Source organism: Vicia villosa, unplaced genomic scaffold (assembly GCF_029867415.1).
Source record: "Vicia villosa cultivar HV-30 ecotype Madison, WI unplaced genomic scaffold, Vvil1.0 ctg.000063F_1_1_2_unsc, whole genome shotgun sequence".
In the NCBI taxonomy this organism is placed as follows: Eukaryota; Viridiplantae; Streptophyta; class Magnoliopsida; order Fabales; family Fabaceae; genus Vicia; species Vicia villosa.
Window position 1 is genome coordinate 1 of NW_026704992.1, and position 12,974 is coordinate 12,974.

Sequence of the window (12,974 nt, forward strand, 5' to 3'; positions counted from 1 at the left end):
CTATTGACTTCCACACAAAGAGGATAAAACATTGATACTTAATACAATATTTAAACACATTGAATGTCCATATCGTGTTGTGTTTCGGTGTCGTTTCACAGTTTGTGCTTCATATGTCGATATTTCTAAATTAGAGGTCATCACTAAAGTTCAAATTTTGGTACTTGCAGCTATGTTACGTGTACGAGTTTATTTTAATTATTACCACTTCATTTACCTATCTGAAAATAAAAAGTAACAAAATTGTAAAAACAAAAGTGTCATTAAAATTCATATTGAGAAAAGATTCTAAGTCACTTGAATCCAGCCTTAAATTTCTAATATGCCGCTGGTAACTTTATTCCTTTACCAATCGTTAATTAGTCTAGTGGTGATTGGCGCTAGATTTGGTAGGGAGAACTACGGTTCGATCCCTTGCAACTGCGATCAGGAGGGGACTGAAACTACTTGATGCCAGAACTGACCTCCGAACCGGACTAAACCGGTAGTGATAAAAAAAAAGAATTATCATAGATTTTCCTCAATTGTTTTTTTTTTGTAAACAAGGAATTATATATAAGGGAGAACTAAGGGTTCTCTAACCTGTATACAAGAAGAGTGCAAGCACGACAAAAGAAATTACACACCAATTGTAATTACGACAAAAAAGCAAAGGCTCTTTGCTAAATTCGTAAAAGGAATAATTGGGTTGAGTAATATCTCTACAAAAAGTCCACCTCTAAACCATAGTTTTGATCTTCCAAATCATATCATCCAAACTCCACTCCTCCTCCCTAAAGAACACCCCATTCCTAGCCAACCAAATGGACCAAGTCGTAGCAAGCCAAATTAAATCCACTTTTTTCTCATTTAACTTTATAAATTTACAAAAAAGTGCCAGTCCATAAAACTTGACAAACACTCATTATCCCCTATCACCCTTTTACCTATCCAAAAAGCTATACCCCTCCAAATATTCTTAACCAAATTACAAGCAAAAAATGAATGATCCCTAGTCTCTGGTTCCATGCCACAAAAAGAACACTTTAAAAGAGCTAAGGGAATCGGGATACCTCTATGCATCAAAAGATCTTTGGTTGGAAGCCGGTTCGCCAAAAGCCTCCATCCAAAAGCCTTAATCTTAAACGGCGCCCCCACTTTCCACAGTAACCCATAAGCCTCATAAAATGTACAAGGAGGACCAAAAGTATTACGGAGATTAGCATAACCATTATAACAAGAAGCCACCGAAAAGTCTTCTCCCCCGTTAGCATTTCACCTAACCACATCATGACCGTCACCCCACCCCTAGTACACCTCCAACAAAACTCGTAAGCACTCCCTCTCCTCCCCGCCATCGAACCCCCCTCCACCACCTCCGAAACCCCCAAATCACCCCATTCTCACTTACCGTTCACCCAACCACCCATCCCCGCCACCGACACCCCCTTCAACCGAGAAGCCTAAAAACCGCTCTAATCTCGTCTTTCAAAATCAAACCATTCAACCAATTAGAATCCCAAAAAGGCGTATTAAAACCATTTTTCGGAACAAAACTACAAGAAGAAAGAAATGGGTCATTATAAGAGCTTCTCCCTATTTTCACCAAGTCTTTCCACCACAAAGAGCCCCCCTTGGTGCCAACACAAGAATCGACTCCCCCCATCACCTTAACCGCTAAATCACCATACCGGGCCTTTAAGATATGATACCAAAGAGAATCCGAACCTTGTAAGACTTTCCATCTCCATTTACACAAAAGAGCAACATTAAAATCCAGAATTTTTTCACACCCAAACCCCCCTTCTCAAAAGGTTTATTCACATCTTTCCAATTAATCCAATGAATACACCTTTTTTCCTCCACCCCTCCCCATAAGAAGTTACTTTGAAGCCTCCTAAAAACATTTGCCACTTTCACCGGCATTTTGTGAAAAGACATTGTGAAAATCATTAAAGAGCTCAAAGTAGATTTCAACAAAGTGATCCTCCCCCCTAAGTTAAGAAATCTATTCTTCCACCCCGCCAACCGATTTTTCATCTTATCAATAAGCGGTCTCCACATCTCCTCCTTCCTAGGATTTTCTCCTACCATAATCCCAAGAAATTTAAACTTGCAATCTTCCACCTTACAACCAAGAACACAAGAGGCAGCCTCCAAAAAAGAATTGTTAACATTAATACCAATCAACTTACTTTTGTGATAATTAATACCCAAACCCGATACAAGTTCAAACGCCCTTAACACCGCTTTCATCGCCCAAACTTGTTTCCAAGATCCTTTTCCAACTAATAAGGTGTCATCCGCGAATTGGAGATTGTCAACCTTACACCTACCATGAAAAGAGAAACTCTCATAATCTCCAACCGACATCGATTGTTTTACCAACTTGGAAAGCCCCTCCACCACCATCACAAAAAGGAAGGGTGAGAGCGGATCTACTTGTCTCAAACCTTTGCCGACCCTAAACTCCCTCGTGGGACTCCCGTTAACAAGCACCGACATGTTGCTATTAAACACAAACATCTCCATCCACTTCCTCCACCTTTCTCCAAAACCCATCCTCCGAAAAATGAATCTTAAGTAATTCCAACTAACATTATCATAAGCCTTCTCAAAGTCCACTTTAAAGAGCAAACAATCGCTTAACTCCTTCCGCGCATAATCTACAACCTCATTCGCTACCAACACCCCCTCTAGCATTTGCCTTCCCGGAACAAAAGCACTTTGAGATGGAGAGATTAACACTCCAAGAATTCTCTTCAATCTTCCCGCTAACAACTTCGCCACCACTTTTTGAATACAACCTACCAAGCAAATAGGTCTATAATCGTCTAAAGTCAATGGATTTTTAGATTTTGGTATCAAAGTCAAAAACAAAGAAGATACACCCTTCGATAGCTTTCCTCCATCACAGAAACTCTTGAAGAACCGAATAAAATCAACTTTAACAACATCCCAACACTTCTTGAATAGGAGAAAAGAGAACCCATCCGGGCCCGGGCTTCTCGATCCCCCACAACTCCACACGGCTTCCTTTATTTCATCTTCAAGAAAAGGCCTTTCAAGAACTCTAACTTCATCCTCCCCAATCATATTAAAGCTAATCCCTTCCAATAAAGGTCTTTCCTCCTCCGACTCCACAAATTTGCTAGAGAAATGCCTAAACACCTCTTCCTTTACCTCCTCAACCCCATCAACCATTCCCACCAAAGTTTGGAAAGGGCCCAAATGATTCGATCTCCTCCTTCCTTTAATCACCCTGTGAAAAAAACCACTATTAGAATCTCCCTCCTTTAACTATCTCAACCTAGACTTTTGAAGAAGCATATTTTCTTTTATTCTCAAGTGTCTCCAAAATCTAGTAGTCGCCTCTCTTCTCTTTTCCAACACCTCCGCCAAGACATATTCATTAGCTTCTCCTCCCCTTTCATCTTCCAAATTAATATCCCTCACCCCCTCCTCCACCTCCAAATCGAATTTACCAAAATTCTCTATATTCCACCACTTAAGTTTAGTTTTAAGGAGTTTAAGCTTCTCTTTCAACACATAATCTCCTCTCCCCTCCACCACCATACTTTTCCATTCTCTCTCCACAAATGGGTAAAAAGAATCAACGGAAAACCACTCATTGTTGAATTTGAATGGCTTTGGTCCCCAATCAACCCCATCCACTACCAACCAAATCGGGCAATGGTCCGAAATATCTCTCTTACCAATCAATTGTCCAATCACCCCCATCTTGTCACAACCTCATCCGACAAAAGAAAATGATCGATATGACTCATAGACTTCCCATCCCCGCTATACCATGAATACTTCTTCCCCTTGCACGGTATGTCCACCAAAGAGCTTTTATGAATAAACTCCGCGAATGACCTCATATCATTATGGTTCACCCCTTCTGCCCTTCCTCTCCTTTCCCTATCCTCTTTAACCGCATTAAAGTCACCACCAATAATCCACTCACCATCATTGAGCTTCTCCTTCAAGTCTAAAAGCTCTTGCCATAACTTCTTCTTTTTAACCAACTCACATGAAGAATAAACGTTTACAACATAATACCACTCATTCTTACATCTCACTTTAATTCCCAAGAAGCAACCTCCTTTAAAGCTATACACCACCTCCACTTTATCCGCCCTCCACATTGTAACAATTCCACCCGACAAACCTTCGGAGTTAATAAAGGAAAACCCCACCTCCGAACACCCCCACATACTCCTAGCATGAAACTCGTGAAAGTCTTTGATCTTTGTTTCTTGAACCAAAATAATGTCCGCCTTCCCCTTACTAACAATCGCGTTAATTCTCTTCCTCTTTAAGGCATTTCTTCCCCCTCTAATATTCAAAGATCCAATAATCATCAAGAACTAATATTGATCTCCTTCCTTCCTTCCGAACTCCCTGCGCCTCCGTTTTCCAATATTTCAATTCTACTCACCAATTTAATTCTCCTCTCCTCGTCCACAACTCCCAACGCAAAAATTGCGGACCACAATTTATCCCCCACACCTTTGTTTAGAAACTCCCATTGTCGCTTATTACTCCTCCGTATATCTGACTCCTCCTTTTATTCCCCATACCACACCCCGGTATTTCCAATAGAAGACACAAAGGGGTCCTCATTAGAATTTTTGCTTTTGCTGTTAGTTCCCTCCAACCTTTTTATCCCACTCCCTGCCCCTCCTTTAAACACCCTTTTCTTCTTGCCAATAATTCCCAAATCTTCACATTTCTTTAATTTCACTTTTTTAGCTCTCTTCACCTTCCTCTTCCCCCCTTCACTCCAACTGAATCCGGCACGACACTAACAGCCCCAGAGGACCAACGGTTCTCCGCCCCCCTAACATCCTCTGAAGCCTTAACCGCACCTGACACACGACCAATAGCCTGATCAAAAGAGCCCCTTAAACTCTCCTTTGGCTTCAACTTGTCAACCAAACAATCAAAATGCCCCTTAAAATTGACATAGTCAGGTTGGTTTTTGGGGGAGCCAGAAACCAAAACCGGACCACCACCCCTAGCAGAAGAATTAACAATCCCCTCCACCCCTTTATCAGGAACCAGAACTTCATTATCAGAAAAAGTTCTATACTATCAACAATGTCGCCTAAACTACCATATTCATCAGTCACTACTAAGTTGTTAGAAGACACAGAATCTATTTCAGATGAGTCAACTACAGACGGAAAGGTTTTTGGAATACCTGAAGAATACCTCAGAGGACCATCAGCAACCTTCCCTAAGTGTCAGAAGAAAATTCTCGCCGTCGATAAGAACATTCGTTGACCCTGCTAGCGAGAATGAAACAGCTACCCTTACCAAAATTCTTGCAACATCAAAACTAGAATCCTTTGTCGTTGATTCACCAAGACACACGAAAGATCCCAAAGAATCTGCTAGTTTGACAAAAAAACTCAGAGTTCCACGCGTGTTTCGGCACACCAAAGACTCTAATCCATATCAATCTCCCTTCATCAACATCAGTGTCCTTCCACCTCCTAATCTCCCGGAACCATTGCTTCCACCACGCCTCGCCGCCCTCAATTAAATCTTGAATTGCTCCTTCATCCACTTCTTCGAGAAGGCACAAATTACCACCCATCGGTGTAACTTTAACATCGAAATACCCCTCCATTTCAAAATGAGTCTGAATAATGCGGGTAGATCCAGGAAAAGTCGCCACTCCGACGTACGCTTTACTGATTCGAACTTTGTCCCCTTCAGCAAAGGTATAACTGAGAAGATGATTTACTTCCTCCCTTCGCTCCCCCTTCTGGTTTGCGTTCAAGAGGACCTCCGCAAACGACCTGTTTTTGCTAACAGCTTTAACATTACCATCCATCACCTTCTGCTCTCCTTCCCTTCTAATGACACCCCCGTGCTTCCTGACGAAATTACCCGCAAATCGAACAGTCTCCGCAATCTTCCGCCTCTCAAACCTAGGTATATTGGCAAGGATTTTTCTCCCTGAAATACAGACATTGTCACACCGAATCGCCACCATTCTTTCATCCTCCACATCCACAAATTTGGCGAAGCCAAATTTCTTTCCCCACTTGTTCTTCCGCGAAGAAATGGATACTTCAAACACCGACCCGATACATCCAAACAACTCGAAGAAGTCCTTCGCAGAACTGGGATCAGGGAACTCCGAGAAATAAATGGAAGTGATGACCCCTCCTTTCAGACGCTTTAAATCTCCACCTCCCCAAGGAAAAACGTCCCACCTTGCCACCCATTGCTTGAACGACTTCTTTCTGACCTCTTGCCATCCCCCTCCATGAGATTTTCCTTCGAGCATGCTAAACAATCCCCCAGCCCTAACCCCCTTCTAGAGAGAAGGGAAAGCGCCAAGTCTAGAGAGAGAAAAGATTTTGTTCTTCAATTGTTCTTTTTCTAATTTATTAGTGACAAAACCATTAATATTTAAATAGCCCCAATTTCTATATAAAACCTTCTTCAATTGTTCTTCTTTTAATTTATTAATGACAAAACCATTAATATTTAAATAGCCCCAATTGTTAAATAGCCATCTCATTAACAACTATATAATTGAGGCATGCCAATAAATCCAAATCCTCTTCTTTAGTTAGTTCATTTCATCATGTATCCGAACAAAGAATGGGGATATAGTCATCATTTCTAAAAATATAAGACTATTAAGTATAGTATATTAAATATACTAATAAACAATCACCATTATCCAACAAAATAATTCATATTTTGTGATGTTCCTTTATTATCCTGATAGGTCATCACAATAAATTTTTTATTAAAAAAAAATTGAAATTTTATGATCCCTAAGTTTTTTAGGTGACCTTGTAAAGTGTGAAGGGACAAAGAAGACACTTTGATATATTGAAGAAGCATTTAATAATTATTTATATTTTAAAAAGTGTTCTTTACAACTCCATAAGAGCTCAATACTATTTTATTCATGTAAAGAGAACATGAATCTTATAAATTATGAATTGATAAACTCATATTCTACTTTATAAAAAAAAAAATGGTTGAAATTGTCAAATTTATTTATGCTTTAATTATTTTTATTTTTTTGGCTGCAATCAACGTTGAAGGTAAGTTTTTTTTTATCATTTTCAAATTTTCTAATATACTTACACGATATTTTTTTTGAATAGTAACAATAGTTTGTTCTGTTTTTTATTATATAGGTATTAGATGTATTCAAGATTCTGATTGTCCACATAATTTTTGCCCTACTCATTATACACCAAAGTGTATCATCGGCCGATGTAATTGTGTTTAAAAAATAATGAATTATTATGATGGATAAGTTTTTTATAAAAAAATGTTACTGATACACTTGATTTCTAAATCAATACTTACACCCAACACTATTTATCGTATTTATATAGTAATTAGTATTATTTTAATTAAAAAATATTTATGAACAGTGTCGTGAACAATAAAATATAATTATATTAATATAGTTTTTAAATTTGTTTATATTAAGAGATACTAATATAAAATTGTGGCATTAACCAGCTTTAAAATTTCATTAATCAACATTTATATTTTACCAACCAACTTTGTTTCACTACTAAAAGTCATTTTTGATATCCGGACGTTTATTAACCAACTTCATAACTTCATTAACCAACATTTTACACTTCATTAACCAACTTTGTTTTATTAATAAAAATTATTTTTAATATATGAGAGTTCATTAACTAACTTCATCACTTTATTAACCAATTTTTAACTTTACATTAACCAACTTTGTTTTACTACTAAATTATTTTTAACATATTATCGTTTATTAATCAATTTGATCACTTCATTAACCAATTTTTTATGTTTCATTAACCAAACTTTGATACTGTTTACTGTTCACACACTTTTTACTGTTCATATTATTGTTCATAAAATATCTTTTATTTAAAAAATACTGTTTGTCGTATAAATACGGTAAACAGTATCGGGTGTATCAAGTGTAAGTATTAGTGTAAGAGTAGCATTACTCTTTTTTATATGACCTCCTTACCAAGTGCATCGAAGGGGAAAATATAACACATTGATGTAATTAAATTTATTTAATAATTACTTCAGGAAATAATTTTTGTTGCATAATATTTAATTCATATTAGAAAACTATTAGATTTATAAATAATAAAGTGATAGAATTATACTCTATTTTTTTTATAAGTAAAGGAGAAAGTATGTAATAATGGAATATAACTCACAATACATTACAAATCCAAATACTTGCGAGCCAAGCAAAATTAAATTAGGCAACAAATGGCTTTGGATTATCAGGCCCTACATAGCTGGTAGAAAACAAGTTCTAAGACATTTCTTGGATCACTCCTACAATTTTTTCCATACCCCTAACCCTTCCTACAAACAAAATATAATTTATGTTTAACCAGATGGCCTAACAAATAACTATCATAACAGCATGGTAATTTGTTTTTTTTTTTTTTTTTTTTATTTTTTTTTTAATAAGCAATGATATTAAACAAGGGGAGTATAATAGATACTCCGCCCAAAGATACAAACGGAAAGCTCTCCCTACTCGAAACAATCGAGAGGTAAGATATTCCAAGTATGATAATTACAAAGATCACGAATCTTATAAAAAGCTAACATGTAATTCCAAGAAAACATGATAATATTCGAATAGCATTCAGTAAAACAAAAACTCTCCTTCTTAAAAATAATGTCATTCCTCTTCTTCCAAATGCACCAAATAGTAGTCAACCAAATCACTCCTACTAATGATCTCTTCGCCGGACACTTCACAGAATCGCAAAATAAAAAGAAAGAGACAAAACTATCAAAGGACAAATCAAGGGAGGGACCTAGCCAACAAAACACCCTCCTCCAAATATTATGAACAACTTCACAATCACCAAATAAATGTTCCAAGTTTTCCTCCTCTTTCAAGCACAACACACATAATAAATCTACGTTCTCCACCAAAATCCCTCTCTTGCACAATTGGTCTTTTGTTGCAATTCTATTGTGCAAAAATTTCCAAGCAAAAAAGAGAATTTTTGAGGGGATTCTAACCTTCCAAAGGAAATTCAAGGCCTTAACCAAAGGGGCTTGCAAGGGAGGACCCGATAAGCTCGACTTGAATCGCCCATAACATGACTTTACGCTAAAAGAACCGGACGTGTCTTCCATCCAAGAAAAGGAGTCACGAATATTCTTTTGCGGGGGGCATTGGTTCAGCACTTCCTTTATTTCCTGCATCAAAAAAGTGAAACCATTGCTGGCCGAATTCAGCAGCCCAGTAGCGGAGCTAGTGCTGGCCGCTGGCAGCAAAGGTGTGCTGGCCGCTGGCAGCCATGCTGCTGCAGTTTCTGGCAGCAAGGGCCGCAAATTCCATTGCCATCCATCTTCTCCAAATTGCCCCAAATCAGCTACCGCTAGAAGATGATCCGCTGTCACCTGAAATAAATCCGGAAAGACTTCCAATAAAGGTTGTTTGTCAATCCAACAAGCATACCAAAACGGAATATCTTCACCATTACCAACACTACAGTTAATAGCTCGCGAAAAATGATTGACTAAGAGTCTCTCATAATTATCCGATACCATTAAATCTCTCCACCATATAGAATCCTTCTTGCCCACTACCGCCATATCACCTACTAGAATCTTTAATTTCACCTTGCCATATCTAGCTCTAATGATGCCACTCCAAACCGCTTCGTTCTCGTTTAAAATTCTCCACTTCCACTTGCTTAAAAGAGCCACATTCATAATTTCCACATTCTTTATTCCTAAGCCACCTTCCTCCTTTGATTTGCAAACCGTGTCCCAACACACCCAATGAATAGACTTTCTATCTTCACCACCACTCCAAAGAAATTTGCTTTGGATAGTCCGAATCTCTTGAAGCACCTTCGAAGGTGCTTTATAAAAAGATAGAGAAAAAATCGGAATCGCATTAAGCACCGCATTGATCAAGACCACACGACCCGCTATAGAAAGGTTCTTACCTCTCCAAACGGCTAGACGATTCTTGATGGACACTAAAAGATCTTTCCACATAGAAATGCTTCTAGGATTACCACCCACTTTAATTCCCAAATACTTGAACGGAAGACTACTCACTTTACACGAAAGAAAGCTAGATGCCGCTTCAAGAAACCAATCACCAACATTGATACCATAGATGTTACTTTTAGAGAAGTTAATACGTAAGCCCGACATAAGTTCAAAACCTCTAAGAATTGCTTTCATACTCCACAAATTAGCCGTGTCTCCTTCCGATATAATAATTGTGTCATCCGCGAATTGAAGTAAATCCACCTCCTCATTATCACCTACTTTAAAGCACCTAAAATCCCCCATATCTTTAGCCTTTCTCATAAGTGCCGTAAGGACCTCCATAACCAAAACAAAGAGGAAAGGAGACAACGGATCCCCTTGACGAAAACCCTTCTCAACCTTAAACTCTTTCGTCGTGCTACCATTGTCAATGACGGACATAGAACTATTAAAGATACAACACTCCATCCATTTCATCCACCTACCTCCAAACCCCATCCTAACTAAGACATATCTCACAAAATTCCAACTAACGCGATCATAGGCCTTTTCAAAATCAACCTTTAGCACCACACAACTTTTTTTCTCCCTCTTAGCATAATCCATCACCTCATTCACAACAAGCACACCATCCAATATACTTCTACCGGGAACAAAAGCCGTTTGGTTACATGACACAAGTTTACCCACTACACACTTTAATCTAGCCGCCAACAACTTTGAGATAATCTTGTATAAACAACCAACTAGACATATAGGCCTAAATTCCGTTATAGATTGAGGATTCTTCACCTTGGGAATAAGAGTGATAAACGATGAAGTACATCCCTTCGTGAGCCTTGCTTTCTCATAAAAGTCCGAAACTAAACTACACACATCCCCTTTCAACACCTCCCAATTAGCTTTGAAAAACTCTAACGAAAACCCATCCGGACCCGGACTCTTATTCCCATCACAAGCCCACACGGCATCCTTAATTTCTTCCTCCGTAAAAGGTCTCTCAATCCACACACCTTCTTCCTTAGTCAAACAATTTAGATTTAAGCCCTCCGGTATTGGTCTCTTTGAATTCTCTTCTTTATAGAAATCGTTGAAGTAACCAAAAATCTCATTCTTAATATTCTCCACTCCCTCTACCGGCCCATTCTTCCCATCCAACATCGAAATCGAATTCCTTCTTTGTCTAGCCTTAATAGAATTATGAAAAAAATTAGAGTTACTATCCCCTTCATGCATCCACAATTGTCTTGATTTCAATCTAAGCATACATTCTTTCACTTGTAAGAGATTCCAAAACTCCTTATTCGCCTCTTTCCTCTTATTCACCACCTCCTTCACCATATCGTCATTAACCTCCAACAAACTATCATCCAACTCTTTGATATTATCCACCTCCTCTTTGACTTTCAAGTCTATCCAACCAAACACCTCCCTATTCCACTCTCGAAGGCGGCCTTTCAAACTTTTGAGTTTTTCGAACAAAACAAAATCCCCTCTTCCATTAAAACTTAATTTCCCCCACTCCTCCTTAATAAAAGACTTGAAATCATTATGCTTGAACCACGCATTATTAAATTTAAAAGGCTTAGGCCCCCAATCCATCACCCCTATGTTCAAACGAATAGGCGCATGATCCGAGATATCTCTCTTTTCAATTATTTGATCCACCACCCCCATAGGTCAAGTAATCTCCTTGAAACTAAAAATCTATCAAGTCTACTCATCGCCTTCCCGTTATCTTTGAACCATGTGTACTTCCCTCCAACACAAGGGATGTCCACCAAATCCATGTTTTCTATGAATTCGCGAAACTCCGACATACCTCTAGAGATAGAGAGAGACCCATCTCCAAATCTTTCTTCCCTTCCCACAATTTCATTAAAATCCCCCACCACACACCACTCTTCATTAACACTCTTATTTTTTCTCTCCACTAACGACCTCCAAACTTGTCTTCTTTCCACCGAACTACACGGAGCATACACATTCACAATGTTATAACAATCACCTTTCCAAAAGAAATTGACTCCCACATATCCTTCTCCACGAAAACTATAATTGAGAGATAAAAAATCCTTCCTCCAAAGAATCACCATACCTCCTGCCGCTCCTACAGAATTTGAAGCAGTCCATTCCACACCACTACAACCCCAGAAACTCTTGGCTAAAGGCTCAGAAAAATCAGCAACTTTTGTTTCTTGAATGAGACACACATCAATATTAAAAGATTTAATCAAAAAACTCACTCTCTTTCTTTTCAAAAGAGAACCCCCACCACGGATATTATATGAGAGCAAATTCATGGACACAAATCTAAAGCCTTCTTCCTTCCTACTGTGCACAGCTTGTCTTTGTTTTCTAATATCTCTACCAGTTTGATACTCATACTATCATCTACCACTCCTGTAACACCTAACTTAGATATTGACTTCCAAAGCTTCTTCCCTACCTCAGATTGCGGATTATTAAGCAATCTATGGTTGCAGTGCAGAATATCGGAATCAGTCAGAGAATTACAAGAAATAGACTCACCGTTGGAAATAGAATCCTCCTCCTGCTTTGAATTGTTCGCCGCGCTAATAGAAGCCGTCGACGACCCTCCATTCCTAGGCGCGATGCAAGCAAAGAACGAGGGCGCAACCTCCAATCTGTTACCCAGATCCATCACCGTTTTCTTCTTCTTCTGTTTAAACATTGCTTTTTGTTTTTTCCTACTAATGTTCCTACAGGCCATATCAAATGACATTGGGCCTTTTCTCTCCATGCTATTTACTTCCGGCCCACAATTTTGGTTTGGAGCAATTAAATCCTCTTTCCCTGACCCACACTTATTATTAAAAGCCACCACAGACTTGTCCCGCAACGGTCCAATACACCCACCAAAATCTTGACTGTCCACCTCATCTGTTGAATCTCTCACCTTGGTCCCACTTTCATCAAAACTGCTAGATGCGACAGCTGTACCT

General features: G+C 38.6%; 2 protein-coding genes and 1 long non-coding RNA gene across 3 annotated transcripts; 1 reads left to right on the top strand and 2 right to left on the bottom strand.

The window, feature by feature from the left end:
• Positions 1-8: 8 nt before the first annotated feature.
• LOC131623425 (uncharacterized) lies at positions 9-6,580 on the bottom strand. Its single transcript, XM_058894433.1, has 2 exons — positions 5,189-6,580; positions 9-221 (listed from the first exon to the last, which is right to left on the bottom strand). Exon 1 carries the CDS (start codon positions 6,284-6,286, stop codon positions 5,348-5,350), a length of 939 nt encoding a protein of 312 aa, XP_058750416.1. The 5' UTR covers positions 6,287-6,580; the 3' UTR covers positions 9-221; positions 5,189-5,347.
• A 349-nt stretch (positions 6,581-6,929) lies between these two features.
• On the top strand, positions 6,930-7,304 carry LOC131623426 (uncharacterized). The gene is made up of 2 exons (XR_009290200.1): positions 6,930-7,061; positions 7,158-7,304. It is a non-coding gene; the product is annotated as an uncharacterized LOC131623426 (long non-coding RNA).
• A 4,359-nt stretch (positions 7,305-11,663) lies between these two features.
• LOC131623430 (uncharacterized) lies at positions 11,664-12,311 on the bottom strand. The gene has a single exon (XM_058894437.1). It carries the CDS (start codon positions 12,309-12,311, stop codon positions 11,664-11,666), a length of 648 nt encoding a protein of 215 aa, XP_058750420.1.
• Positions 12,312-12,974: the final 663 nt, after the last annotated feature.